The sequence below is a fragment of the Aquila chrysaetos genome, chromosome 26 (assembly GCF_900496995.4).
Source record: "Aquila chrysaetos chrysaetos chromosome 26, bAquChr1.4, whole genome shotgun sequence".
NCBI classification, from domain to species: domain Eukaryota; kingdom Metazoa; phylum Chordata; class Aves; order Accipitriformes; family Accipitridae; genus Aquila; species Aquila chrysaetos.
Window position 1 is genome coordinate 10,275,537 of NC_044029.1, and position 14,801 is coordinate 10,290,337.

General features: G+C 38.7%; 1 protein-coding gene across 1 annotated transcript in view; it reads left to right on the forward strand.

Annotated features, from left to right (window-relative positions):
* The window catches only part of LIN7A (lin-7 homolog A, crumbs cell polarity complex component), a 49,476-nt gene that overhangs the window by 11,546 nt on the left and 23,129 nt on the right, over nt 1-14,801 (forward strand). Inside the window, exon 2 of the mRNA XM_030003006.2 lies at nt 8,562-8,680. Within this exon, the coding sequence (XP_029858866.1) occupies nt 8,562-8,680 (119 nt within the window). The remainder of the gene's footprint in view (nt 1-8,561; nt 8,681-14,801) is intronic.

Genomic DNA, 14,801 nt, shown 5'->3' on the forward strand with positions numbered 1-14,801 from the left:
TGGCTCTGTCTATGTACAGTAATGAATATGCTAAGAAGATTGACCAAAGTAAAGCAAATCCAGTTCTCCCAGTTGGCCTTCATGGTAGGTTAAGGCTCTGATAATCCCTAGCTGAGGAGAAGAACAGAAATCACTAGTTAAAACTTAGGAGAGTGAGAAGGCGGGGGAAGATTACTCAAGACATTGTAGACATTGTGAGGTTCAGAGAACATAGAGGAGCATATTTTTTCATTTGAGAGAACCTTCTGAATGTTGCTTTTGAACAAGCTAAGCAGGGTATTCAGGAGCAGTATGCTTGAAATGGCAGTATTTCAGTATTTCAGGCAGAATGCCTGAAACAGCAAAAATGACTGAAATTGCTGAAGAGAGCCCTGAAGGGCTTTTGTGGTGTTGAGGATGCTGGATGGAGGGGTCTCCACACAGTTTGCTGTCTGTATTTGGATCACAGGTGGCACTGCTTTCCTTGAAAATAAACTGTATCCTTTCTATAAGTTATTTTGCAAAACATCTCAGAACTTTGCTGTCATATTCAGGTGTTCCTGCCAAAGCTGCTGGGAAAACTCATGGTACGCACTGTTATACGTTACACATGTTATACACTGCCTTGGGGTGTGCAACAGCTGGGTCACAGGCTCTGTGTCTGAGAAATGGAGTGAAGCAGAGAACTTGGATGTCCATGGTGTGCTTGAGAAGGTTGAGCCGGACAGAACCTGGGTGCAGTTCAAAGATATAGAAACATATAGACCAAAACACGGTCCGACGAGTAGCCCAAGAAAATAAGTCTGCCCCAGGCAGTGGGGGACTATTTAACTGCCAAATAGTCTCTTAAGTCAGAGTATAACATATTTATTTTAAGGACTGCAGACCCTAGACTCTCACTCATAGACTAGCACAAGAGAGGAAGGTTAGACACTGGTAGATATACAACAGTTTTCACATTTTGCCGTATAAAGCACGCACGCAGGTATGTAGAAACGCATGGGGATACATGCCGTTAATGTCATTGGGGGCAGTTGTCTCACATCAGGCAAAATGAGACAGACAGATATACTCAATCATATTTCATGGTTCATTTTTCTCATACATTAAGAAGAAAAAAATCCATAAAATCATTGGTTAATGCATTTTTAAAAGCTTCAACTAAAAAACACATTGGCCTGCCCGCTAACAACACTGTTCTTGTCACATGTAACTGTTCTGAAGTACAGTGTCTCCTGGACCACATGGAGATAAATTTGCATGAGACATTCGCTGTATATCTGGACAGTAAGGGTGGGTTTCATCATACTGATGTGGATGTCTAATACGCAGGATGCAGGCATTTACATCTGAGCTAATCATCTAGCCTCCCTTTATAGTCAACAAAGGGAACAGGCACTCCCGGAGTATGATTCATCTTGTCTAAAATAGGTCAGATGAATTGTAGCCTCAAAGTGACTGTTTTTCCTCATTGACTGTAATGGCAATCTAGGGTGAGTCGCTGAGCTGTCGATGTCTATATCAGAAGCGTGGCGGCTTGAAACCCTCACCACAAGATGAGTCATGAGAACTCTGTATGGTTGTTCTTTGTTATATTTATTTGTGCATTCATAGTAATGTTTAACCGCAGAAGTGTGAAGTGACACTGCATTAAATCTGTAACTGCTACCCATATCATCTAAACTAGAGTATGAAAGCACTGGTAGTATTATTCTTGCTATAATTAATTTGAATAGACCTTACAGATACACACTATAAAGTGTTGAATAATATTGCTGTTTTCTAACAGCTTAGCTCATTGCTCCCTGCACATTGATGATTTACCATGGTGAAGTACACCTTTACTCCTACTGGTTAGCATGAAGTTTTGGGCAAGACACCCATACCAACTTAAATGGGAAAAAAAAGGCTACTCTTTGCCTCAGTGTTTCTGAACTCTTCAGATTTGATTAAATAAAAAATCAATGGAAGAGCTTTTGTATTTCAGGAGAGCACTGTGCTGATAGTAAGGAACCAAAGAGGTGAATGGAAGCATATTGGATAGTCTGGTGTTTGACACCGGAGTAAGAATTTCCATGTTGTACAAAGCAGCGACTGACAGCAAAGCTCTAGTAATACAGAGAATTTTCAAGAGATACACACTGAAAATTTTCCAAAGCTGGTGCTTTAACCATGAAGTCACATAAACAGTTTGATACAATGTACTAGGGCTACTAGCTATGAATTATGAATGAACTTTGCTAATCACCACGGAATTCTGATTGCCCAACCATTGATTACCTGCTGTCATTTGATAGTGTTTGGAGAAGATTGCTAAATATAATAAAGCATCCCATGTAGGCTTTGGGAATTATGATCAAAAGTTGACAGAATAACATTAAGAATTCTGGAATGTATTCTCATGAGCTTAAAGGAATAAATAAACCTCAACGAAAGTACTGGAGAAATGAAAAACTACTGACAATTATAAGGACCTGTTATGTCATGCAAATTCTTCACCTTCAGCGTGATTAAAGGTCTTCAAGCACGACAGAACAGAGCTTGAAAACTGCCAGGATTATTATTCTCTAATGCCATGGTGAAGGTAGTGAATATTTTAGAGACTTACTGAGTATCCTTGCTGTCAATTTGTAGTGATGTTCCACCTCTTTGAGGTACCAAAGGGTGGTGTTTATGCAGCACATTTACTGTTCCTAGTAACTGGCATACTAATGCAGTGAAGGTCTGCAGAATTAACAGGAATGAGGCATAGAAAGACCTCAGGAAGATGAGAAACCTGTTCTCTAACATCTTGTTAATAAACAAATGATCACTGTATTTTGGCTTTGGGAACAACCCAACAACATTATTCTAGAGTAGTTATCAGAGTAAAGAAATACTATGTTTCTGAGTAATTACTGTTTGAACCCAAGCTAGTATTACACAGTGTTGTAGCTACTATTGAACTGCATAATAGTCTTTTAAGTCAGAGGATAATATATTTATGTTAAGGACTGCAGACCAGCTCATAGACTAGCACAAGAGAGGAAGGTTAGACAGTGGTAGATATACAACAGTTTTCACATTTTGCAGTAGAAAGCATGCATGTACATTCTTTTTCAAGAGTCACTCTGGTATTAAATGGGACACATTTAGCACGCTAAAATAATTTGCTACGTTTTTCCTAATAATTTTCAACCTGACTAAACTGAAACAAACATAAACCCTGCACAAAATCTACCAGAGTGAAACCCCAGACTGGACAACTTTCACAGAATGCTGGAGCCTGGTCTACCCAATTTTAACAGTAATGTAAAAGAGCACCAGGTTCACATGAGCCAGGATTCTTTCTGTGGATTCCTAATTTGCTTTCGAATTATAAAAGCTGAATTGCAAAGTATTGGAAATAGCATTTACTTTTCAAAACATCCAGCAAATTAAACAGATCAGTCTGCGTTGTGCATTGCTAGCTATTTGAACAAAAATCAGCAAGTAAAACCAATATATAACAGAACAAAGTGATAACTAAGCCAGATGACCTTTTTCTCAACTGCACTATGCTGTATGGTTACGTATACATGATTCAACTTTGTTTAGTATAGCATGGGAATGTTCCACTTGTATTACGGTATGTTATCTTGCTAGTTCTATGTTCTAGTGATGCCTCTCTTTCTTAGGGTTTGTATGGTAACCTCCTGCTTGTGTCCTACTAGCAATGCAAATGAAATTTCATTCAAATGAAAATACAGAAAGAACACTTGAAATGAGTTTTTTTTTTTCTGAGAGTCATGCTTTTCTTTTGATGAGTACACTTGATAAATGTGTTCCACCCACCCGCAGCCCCCCTGCCTTCCCTGTGTTTCACTGATAACGTGCCCCACCACACTGAAACAGTATTATTTCCTGAAAGGCTGTAGGCAAGCATGATGATGAGAAGACAAAGAGGGAAGTAAATGTTAAACAGAATGGGAGAGAAAGGAATTGTGCATATGTATGAGGAAATCAGAAAAAAATGGTAAAAAAGGAAAGGTGTGGTTAGAGTTGGATATAATAAGAGGGGAAATAAGTGCATATTCCTTTTAAAGTGTATGCATCATAGAATACGGAGGAATAATTCTACCCACATTGTTACTCAAAATTTCCACTGATTTCTGTGGGGTATGAATGCGGGAAATGAAGATAGATTTCAATGACATTAGCATGAGTTTAATGTTAGTATAATGGAGTTCATATTTTGGAAAATGTTTGAGAGTAGGCAAAACAATCCTTTTCAGAAGTTGTGTTTAAAAAAGATCTTTTTTTAAAGGAAGGACAAATCAGAAATAAAAAGCAAGGATAATTTATTTAAATAGAACTTAACTGTTTTTAACATAATTCCAAGAGGTTTTTTGACATATATTTATATAAATACTCACACACACTCTTTTCATCAGTCTGCACTTTCCACAAGTATGTGAGAAAATGGTATTTAAGAACAATTCCTTGTGATAACATTTACAAGCAAAGCTAGTTAGATTTGTAATCAAAGGAGTATTGTGGACAAGAAAATTATCCCAGCAGAGGAATACCAGTCCTTCTCAAATATATGATGATATTCTAATTGACTTCAACAGGGATGGATTCCCTGCTATATGCCTTTTTTTTCAATGTAACTTTGAAATCTTCCTCGTTGCCAGTCATATCACTTCTTTGAGCAACCACTTACTTCAGTTTTAGCTGGAACTCACCTTGAGTGAACCATCAGCAAAAAGCCTGTGCATCACTTAAGTTCTCGTGCACTGATAAGTTTCACTTTTTAACCTGTCCTAAAGGAATTCTTCATTCAAGTCTCCCCTTCAGTGTTATTAATGGAAGGAAATACAGCCTATTTCCTGAGGTCATATTTTATACACTCATGTTTATACGTTTTTAGTCTGCTCAAAATCTTCGGTTTTGAACCAACTGTGATATTTTGCTCCTGACAAAGCATCAGCTGGTGACAAACAGCTTTGGCCCTGAACACATGCCTCATTTACATTCTGTAATTTTATCCCATGAAGCTCTTTATTATTCTATATTGTCTCTACCGTGAGCAATATCCCACAAGTCATTGCCAAATTGAGCAAGCTATGGGCCTAATTGTGACAGGAGAAAGAAGACTGCTTGTTATTAACAGATATGATAGGTGAATAATAAATCAAAGCAAGAACTTGGGCAACAGCATTCATGTATTTTAGTATGTTGGATGAATTTGGAAGTGTGGAAAATCAGAATGCTCTGGGGATATTCTGCTTTTTCTTTACCCCCAACCACTTCTTAATCACAAAGTTAAGTAATCTAGTATTGGCAAACGACAACTGAGTGCCCAGTTTTGCTTATGAGACTACATACGAAACACCCATGCCAGACTTTTCAACCAGAATATGAATTTATCATTTGTGTTGTAACATTTGTCACTTTAGAAGTGATAATTATCATCTAGAGTCTGGTCCATGCCCTAGGGAAATATTTAGACCTGTACTTAACTTTTATATTGATTAATGTACCTAAAGCCATTTACGTTTCCTTCTGGATCAGAACAGATTTCTCAATCAGTACAAGTTTGTCATTGAATATCATTTAGTGCAGGACCATAGAAAATGTAGAGTGAATCACAGAATTTCTAGGTGTGGTGATGAAACTTCTAAGCAACTGCAAAATAACAAGCAATCTGTCATCTGTGGCACTGACCTTCTACAAGTATAGCTGGTGAGAGGGAAAGACAGTTCGAAACTTACCTGAACTGGCACTGGAAAAGACCCCAGTCTGATTTAGAATACCTGAATAGCTATTGCACATCACATGAATTTCAGAGGCCTTATCTGATCTATTGTGGTGGGCTGTTGAAGCTTCTTCAAAATAATTCATCTAATTGCTTTGTGCTGTCTGACATACCAGTTTGCACCAACTGGTACTAATAACTGGGGAGCGTGAGTTTAGTATGTAGCTAACTGCAAGTCTTGGGTGGCAGATACAGACTTTAAAAGAAAAATTCCAAGGTAAATTATTTGATAGTTTTGTTAGAAAATCGTTGTGACATTATTATTACTGAGAACATTAAAAATTGTGTTTGTCTGTTGCATCATATTTTATTTAATGCATTGCCATTCTTTTGCACCCCTTTGAAAGGGTTCTTGCTAAAGAGTGTACTTAACTCTTCTTAAATCTCAAAACCATCCTCTTTGATGTATTAGCTGCCATCAGTCATATTCTTCTTTCTAGAATCTCATTTTTTCTTGGTTTTCCGTGGCTGCCTTCCTTCCCAGATCTCCTCTTAGCTTCCTGATCATCACTTCAGTAAGTGCTTTAGAGGGATATTTCTTGGTACACTTCCACATCATCTCTTCCCTTTTTATTTGCAAATACAGCTTCAACTGCTGTCTCTGTACATGCAGCTCACAAACCTGCTTCATTAATCCAGACCTTCCCTTTCCCATCACACCAAGGTCTCTGTCTCTCAGATGGTCCCTTTCGAATGGTACTGGCTCTGTCTCTACCAGCAGATAGTGCGGAGTGGAAAAACAGGGGCAGATCAGGAAAGCAAAAGAGGTGGTGCTGAGGACCTCAGGCCCACATTGTGTGCGTTGTGCAGCGAGGTTATTTCAGACTAGCCGTGATCTAGTAACACAGACTGGATGCCCGCTAGCAGTTGAAGCACTGCTTAGAGCAAAAGCACAGGCGCAGTCTTTGCACTCGCGGTTAGGATTAGTTTCATCTGAAAGTTCACGAGCTCCAAGACTGCGGTGTGATGCAAACTACAGCCCAGTTAAGTGGAAGTATCCTTCTGAAAGAAACACTGCGTGCTTTCTGCCATGCTTCCTCTCATACTTAGAGCTGTCTTTTGGCAGATGCCTATAAAAAAAGCTTGAGAATTATTTGGGTGTTAAGGTACTATGGCACAACCTACCGCACTGACCAGTTGCCTGCCTCTTTTAATTAAATTGTAAATTTTTTGAGGTGTCATCTTCTCTTTTGCTAACACTGAAGCAGCTGGATCATAATTATTTTCTTATAAATGCAAATATATGATTATGATTTTATTCCTATTGCAGCTCATCTACTGTCATCTCTTTTCTATTTCCAGAAGACTTCTCATGTCTTTGTTGTATAAGACATCTGGTCAGTATAGCTCAGTTACAAGCCAAGGATTGTAAGAACTGTTTCAATTAGCATAATCTCCCGGTCACAAACAGTACAATCTTTGTCATCGGAAAGGAGAATTATATAAGGTTGCTTCTAGCCATTGTAGTCATTTTGGAGTTGTGTGGTTGGGGGAGGGTGTTTATTTATTTTTTGTGCAGTTAAAGTGCAGAATTAAAATGCCTCAAATACTGTTTTATCATTTAGTACTATGCATTCATTTCATCACTAGGATGCAGACCTATATTTAGTAGAGTGGTGTAACTGGCCAGTAGTGGCTCTGGTAGCGATGCAAAAAATGCTAGAAGATGTGAGAATGACCACACCGTCAAGACAACAGCATTGCCAGGTTCAACCATACCAGCAAATTTATAGGAAAAGCTGCAAGGTAGCATTAAAGGACACAGGAGAAACCCCTCTATTTAAGCTCTATCATCCTGAAGACTGACCAGGATGTGTGTCACTCTGTTTGCTCCTGCGTGTAAGTCAGTGTGTCCCTTGCATGACTAGGCTAGCCTCCATGAGACCAGCCATTATTTCTTGTGCCCCTGTGTCCCCAGCCATAAAGGATTGTTGGGCATCTCATGGGTTGGGGTTTGGGTTTTGTACGTATCTTAGTAATAACTGTGTAAATTAGGAACTAGTGTTAAAGAGGAAAAGTATTATGAGGGTGAGGGTATGGGCACTGTTCAACTGGACCAGATTACTGCTCACCAGTTAATATGGTTACTCACTTACGCCCTCTGGACTGCTCTTCAGAGACCCTTCCATCTTTCCCTTGACAAAACACAGTTGCTTAAGGAGAATTCAGGCCACCAAAAATATTATTCTGTGTATTTCTGTGGGTCATATGGGCAGATCAGGACTTTGGAGACCTAGACAAGAGCCTTACACATTTACTCTTGTCTAGCAGACTTCCCATTCTTCCCTAGCAGACTTTACTTGTCTCTAGAAGACTTTCTTTATCAGTAGTTGATATTTAGATTTATGAGAAAAAAAGGTCAAATATTTTTCTTAGGTGTTGTCATCCTGAGGGTGCTTACATAAGGACTCAGCTTCATTCTTTCAGACTTTCTGAAAGTAGGCCCCATACTGTTCCTGTGCTACTTTCTCTTACGCAGAAAGTAAGAAATATTTTAGGTCTGCTAATACAGATTAGCCACTTTGAACTGGTAGCTTTGCTCCAAAGAATGTTTGCAACTAAGATGGAACCTCTTGTGTGTGTGTCTGTTGTATGTGTACGTGCATGGTTTGTTCATACTTTGGGATTTGGATCTCTGAACGGCAGTGTTGTTGCCTAGCTGAGGCTGGTATAACACAAGATTCATACAGTATGTGTCGGTAAAGCTGATTTAAAACTTAAAATGACCATCAGTGTGCCCCTTTTGGTCACTTATTAGTCACTGTTTATACTGATCTGTATTCCTTTTTTTTTCCCCACTCAGATGTTGCAAGAGCAATTGAGTTACTGGAGAAACTGCAAGAATCTGGAGAAGTACCAGTACACAAACTACAGTCCCTAAAGAAGGTGCTGCAGAGTGAGTTTTGTACAGCTATCAGAGAGGTATGAAATTGAGATTTTTAGTTATTTCTCAGAATAACATCCCTCTCCTGAAAAGAAAAGTCTATTTGCCTTCCAGTGCTGGAGAAGCAGGAGTACCTTGTATGAAGGATGATGGATGTGAGATGTGTCTGTAGCTGCCTGCTACTGTGCAGAATGCTGAAGTTACTGAAAAGCAGACAGAACAGTTGCGTCAGCAAGGCATCAAGCCTGAGGCAATTAGCCTTGCTAAGGAGAAGGGGTGATTAATTAGTACTTTAGTATTCTGCTCATGCTGTTTCAGGGTCTGTGCTAACCTGTACAGCACTGTGCTGGGATATGGGGACATGCCAAGTTGGGTCAGTGCAAGCTCAAATGCCTCTCCTTTGAGCTCAGGTGTGTGATAGGGATGTGCTGATAAAATCAGAATGCTGTGAGAGACAAATGGTGCAAGCACTGAAGTTAACTGAAGCCGACAGGAATCTTGCCATTGAAGTCAGTGTTTGGGTCCCAGTGGGCCTTGCTCCACGTGTCAGAAATCCTTGTCAGATTGCTAGAACTGTGATCATTACCCTGCCAGCCATGGTCAGCGCCTTCCTAAGCTCTGCCCAGCAGTACATAAATGATGATTGTTTTCTTCTAGTCAAGCTAGAGAAGCAGCACCCCACTTCCTACATGCATACAAGCAGTATCTGTAAAGCAGTTAGTTAAATTACAAGTACTTCTGTTAGAAGTTTCTTAGACAAAAACCATGAGTTAATACAACATTGTGTCAGACTTCTTACCTACTAGACTAAGTGCTGTTAGCCTGCCAGACAGAAGCAGCTCTAAATGCCCTAATGAAGGCAACATCTTTTCAGCAGAAAATCTGTAAGAACTTCTGTTTCAGTTTATCTTTTTAGTGCCTGGAACTAATCCTCCCTCACTGAAATCAATGGGGAATCTAATGTTCCCTCAATGGTAGCAGAATTGAACTCCTGATAACTAGGCAACAGCAGCGCATTGATTGAGTGGACTGCTGGGTGGCTGGAAGGAAGAAAGAGAGGAACAGACATTAGTTTAATAAGCAAAATGCAACACACTCTTTGTTTTATGGAATATATTCTTCAATGGGAGAAACACAGAGATGCTTCCACTTAATTAAATGGCAGTTTTTGAGGCTTTTTGAAGGGAATAGTGTTCCATGACAATAAATAATGGCACTATGTACCCTGAAAAGCTGATATTCTGACTAGCCCTTTCATTTAACCAACTAAACGCTTCTTTAATTGAGCACAGAGCATTGAAAAGTTGTGGGGTTGAGTGTTTTTTTTCAGATAGCAGGGCCTGGTACTCCAATTGTTAAAGGCAACTTTCAGTCTTTGCAGCTTCGTCAGTGAAATCTTACGAAATTTATATTCATCTCTGGAAAACAGTCTTAGCAAATGCAAACACAAAGCTTGTTGAAACAGGTACAGAGTCAAGGAAGTAGGAAAATGGCTTAGACAAATGCACTCTCAATTCAATGAACTGAAAGTAGATTTTGACAAAATCATCTCAGTGGCACAAAAGGTCTTTATAGAGTGTTGTGTAAAGACTTCCTGCACGTGACAGACTATCTAATTACTGTTAGATTCTTACAACCAAATAATAGCCACTTTAAGAACCCTGGAGCTACTTGTGACACAAGAATTGAGTGATGATAAATGAGCAGTTAGATCAGTTCTACCAACTTCATAAACAAAAACATTTCTCTCTTTTAAAATATTTAATATATTTTATATATGTATTAGAACCTATCTAATGTATCACTATCAGAGAACAGAATTTCTACACCCCCAAAAATTAGTAGTGCCATTCACCACTATGTATGTAAATCTTTTCTTAGAAGAAATCTTCAAATATAAAAGTCCCAGTAAGAAATCTTTTCATTTAGGGAGAGTGGGAGAATTGACATAGATACATTGCTAGTACTTAAGGTTGTTCAACATGTGGCTCCTCTTTTCAGTTACTTACATTAAGCGCTTGGCAAATATTTAGACTGTAACTCTCTTTTTTCCCAGCAGTTGAAGAGTTGTTGGAAAACTGCAGAAAATAATATCTTCCATTTTTTAAAAAAACTAATTAGAAAATCATGGAATATTTTGGTCACATTACGTTGTTATACATCTCCAAGCACTGCAGCAAGGGCTTGGAGGATATCTGGGTTGGGTCTTGCCGTTAATCAGGGATGCCCTTCTTGCATGTCCTTCATGTACACTGGAGTTTGTGAAAGACTGATAGCTACTTTATTGAACAGCACAGTTTTTTCTGAGTGTATTTGAGCTTGAGATAGCCGAGGCTAGACAAAAATCTCCCTGCAGATGCTCCCTCCCATTGTTTATCCTCTCTTATCCCAAGTGCAAGACATGAGAGTGTGGCGACTAGCTTTTAATTCCTCTATTAGCACTCACATAGACTAGAGGAGAAAAGATGTTGACCTTACATGTGAAGGTATGACAGTCAGTTGGAAGTAACGAGAAAAGTGGGAGTTGCTTGGAAGACAAGAGCCTTCCTGGAGAACACAGTGAAGCAGACTGGGTGTGAGCAGTAGGTAGGAGTAATCGAAATGGGATGAGGAGCAGCAGCAGGCTTTGTATTAGTATGCAAATTCTGGAAGAGGCTGCTTATTATATGTATGCAAAGATTCAGATCTGCAGTGTGGTGTGTTCATCGTGTAATGCAAGATCTGAGCCTAGCTTTCTTTCATCAGAAAATCTAGTAAAAGAAGTTAAGACTGACTCCTGTAGTCCTATAAACTCCATAAGGGAGGAGCTTTGGAAATAAACATTTTCTTTTCCAGTAAGAAATTATGGACACTTAACTATCCAGTGAGTTTGATTGTTAAAATATGTCCCAGAGAAACTCAGTATTGGGCTGAGTGCAGGTGAAAGAATCAAAGATAAGTATAATCCACACAGTGTTGATCAAATGTGACTTGTCCCTTCTATGAGTAGGAATTCTTTAACTACAGAAGGAGGAGGTCACTTTTATGATCAATTAGCCTTTAAAAGTATGAGTTATTTCATTAGATGACATACATTCCAATCTAATGTGTAGGAATCTATTAAATGGCTGTAATGAATTGTATTTATGGGAACTTACTTAGTAAATCAACCCACCAGTTCAAATCCCCACACTAATATCCCATAGAAATAAAACCTTTTTAAACTGACTGAATGAATGAAATTTAAGTAGAAGTACTTTGGCGTTTTTCTAGGATGCTATGTCAGGAAGTGGTGATTAATGGTTCTCACTTAGCTAAATATAAGTACCACCAACTGAAATATTCTGTCTGGCACTAGGCAAGAATACGTATTAGCTCTGAAAATAATGGAAATAATTGAAGTATGTAATGGCCTCAGTATTTCCTTTTCACCTGAAGACCCCTAGACCAGAAAACAAGTTAACCGAAGTCTGGTCACATTAAAATTGAGTTTTGGAAAAAAAAAAAATTAATTGTGTTTTAAAATTACTTGTTTCAAAAGCTCCCTAGCTATATGAAGATTCATTAGCTTTCTATAGCCTTGTCACCTGGCAAAAGATGCATGAGTCTTGTCCATTATACCATTAAGTCCTTTACCCTTCCATGTGTGTTTGCTGTTTATTCAAAGCTGCTGTTATGTTATAGTCTTCTGATTCCCAGGGGGTTACTGGAATAGATGAAGGGCAAGGCTGCAAAAAATGAATGCATAACTGAACTACTGAGAAGGTACGTTCACGTGCAACTAGGTAACCTGAATTGATACGGTGACTTTGATTGTTCTAAGTCAGTAAAAAGGAAGTTATGAGAACTGTAAGATAAGACGAACTTCCAGTCTGACAAGAAACCTTAGAGCTGTAGGCACAGAAGATAGAATAAACAGTTGAACAAAACACAGTGAATTATCAACAAGAAAACGTGGCATGCCTTAGCAGATTATGGGAATTTCATTTACTGTTAACATCTGGTAATCGGTACTGAAACGCCAGGAGAGTAAAGATACAGCTTGATAAACCCATGCATCTCCTGATGAGCAGAAGTTTTCTTTCAGGTTGATTCTCAGGTTTCTATTTCTGTATGTGAAATATGTAAAATTCAGGTGTATCTTGCTTTCCTCCCAGCCTTCCTTGGCTACTCCATTTTCTCTTTCAGGATTAAATCTAATGGGTTTTTGTGTGGATATTATTTAAAAGAAAATCTGACTGGTAAATACCTACGGTGAAACATTTATCAATACCAAAAGTAATCAGATCAGAAAGTCTTTATAAAAATGTGGTGTGGTAACTAGACACAGAAAAATAACCATTATTTCATTCTGTTATCTTATGACTCCCACCAAAGTATCAGGTCATCACAGAAGAGCACTTTTGCAGGACTGGGTCACTGACAGTTGTTTCTTAAAGGAGCAGCAGTCAACACAAAATACTCTACTGTTGTGTGTTTTGTATGAAATGTGTGTTTAATCTGTGGAACACCACGTTGTCTTTGAAAGTAGTTCAGTTTCTGCTCCAGTAGTTTAAAACTTTTAAACTTACTATAAAATTATCTTGGGCACAGAGCATCCTGGACATTTAAAGACCACTTGTGACTTACAGGCAAAAAAAATGGCAGTGGCAGAACACTGACCCATTTCTGATGAGGTCTGGATGCCCCCCAGTTACTTTAGAGATATAGTTTCACTATATGCTAGGTAGGATAGTTCAACAAGCCTAGTCAGTATATTGGAATTATTTCCTTTAATAATTTCCATTTTCATGCCTTAGCAGTCTGAGCGCCTGGAATCCCAGAGCTGCTAATATGCAATGTGTTATTATCTGGTCATTTCCTCAAGCTGCCTACCTGCGCTTTTCGTTATTAACCCTGATATATGTCTTTGCAAATATTAGGGAACGGGAAGAAGGCTGGTGGGTGGTGAAAGCTGGGTCTGGTGATACTGGGCTCATTACTTTACTGTGATGCAGTGTGTGACAGCAGGAGGTCAGCTGGAACCCTTAGCTGTCCTCTTCAGATATCCTAGTACGGTGGTGTACTCCATTTTAAAGGGCTGTACTAAATGTAACAATCTGGGTATTAGCTGGACTCAGGTGAAACTTCTCATTAATTCTTTTATTAAAATTATTAATTTAGGATTTTAATGTAGGAGTCATTTAAAGTCCTGGTTTCACTGTGTTTCAAGAATCTCAAATTTGTTCAGTTTGCAATATAATTAATGCTGTTCCTCCACCTCCCAGACATAGCCTCTGAAAGCAGTGTTCCATTGTCTTCTGCCTGATGAATCTCATTCCTGTAAAAATACAGGTTCAGCAGGCCAAACTCTCTTGGTTGGTACCAAGGGCAGCCCCAGAGTTCAAATCCTGCCTTGTGTTACTCTTTCTTTTCACTGGGAGCGGCATATTTGTTTCAGGAGGAGAAATACAATTCCAGTCAGTCTCTCATCTCCACAGAGTGAGCCCAGCTTTTGAAGTTTTTAAATTACAAGATGCAACTTTCGGGGTTAAAAAAAAAAATATCAAGAAGACTTACTGCTATAATTCAGATCACAGAAGTGTGATTAAGGCTCAGTAGGAAGCCTGACGTCTGAAGTCCCCTACTGTCACATTTACCCATGCAAACAGAGGTGTTGGTCAGGATTAAGCAAAAGTGGTTATGTTGGACTTACTAATAAGGCAATTGGTAAACAAAAGGGCAATAGGACAACTCATATGAGTAAAGTGAGAAAGATTTATCAGCTCAGATTTGTAACTCAGGTCATAAAAGCAGTATAGTTGTATTAGCATGATACCCTGCTAGACTGGCTAGGAAGTAAAGTTCTCCATAGGCTAATCTGATACCTTATTATACCTTGTTCTGGTATTCCAGATAGCTTATTCAGAATTACTGCACTATTAATTTAGCAGTAGCACTCATGCTGTAGCAAATATGGAATTGTGCAAATTGACCGAATTCATTCAAATTTTCACATTCTTATGCATGGATTGATTTGTACCTTTTCATTAAAATTTGCATTCCTGGATGCTAATTGTAAAGTTCCAGCATTTTATCTTTTTTTAGATATTGGGGTGGATTATTATGTCAGCTGAACCAGTCCAGCTTACCTGAAATCTGGGGCTATGTAGCATTTGCAAGAATCTTTTGTTGTACCTT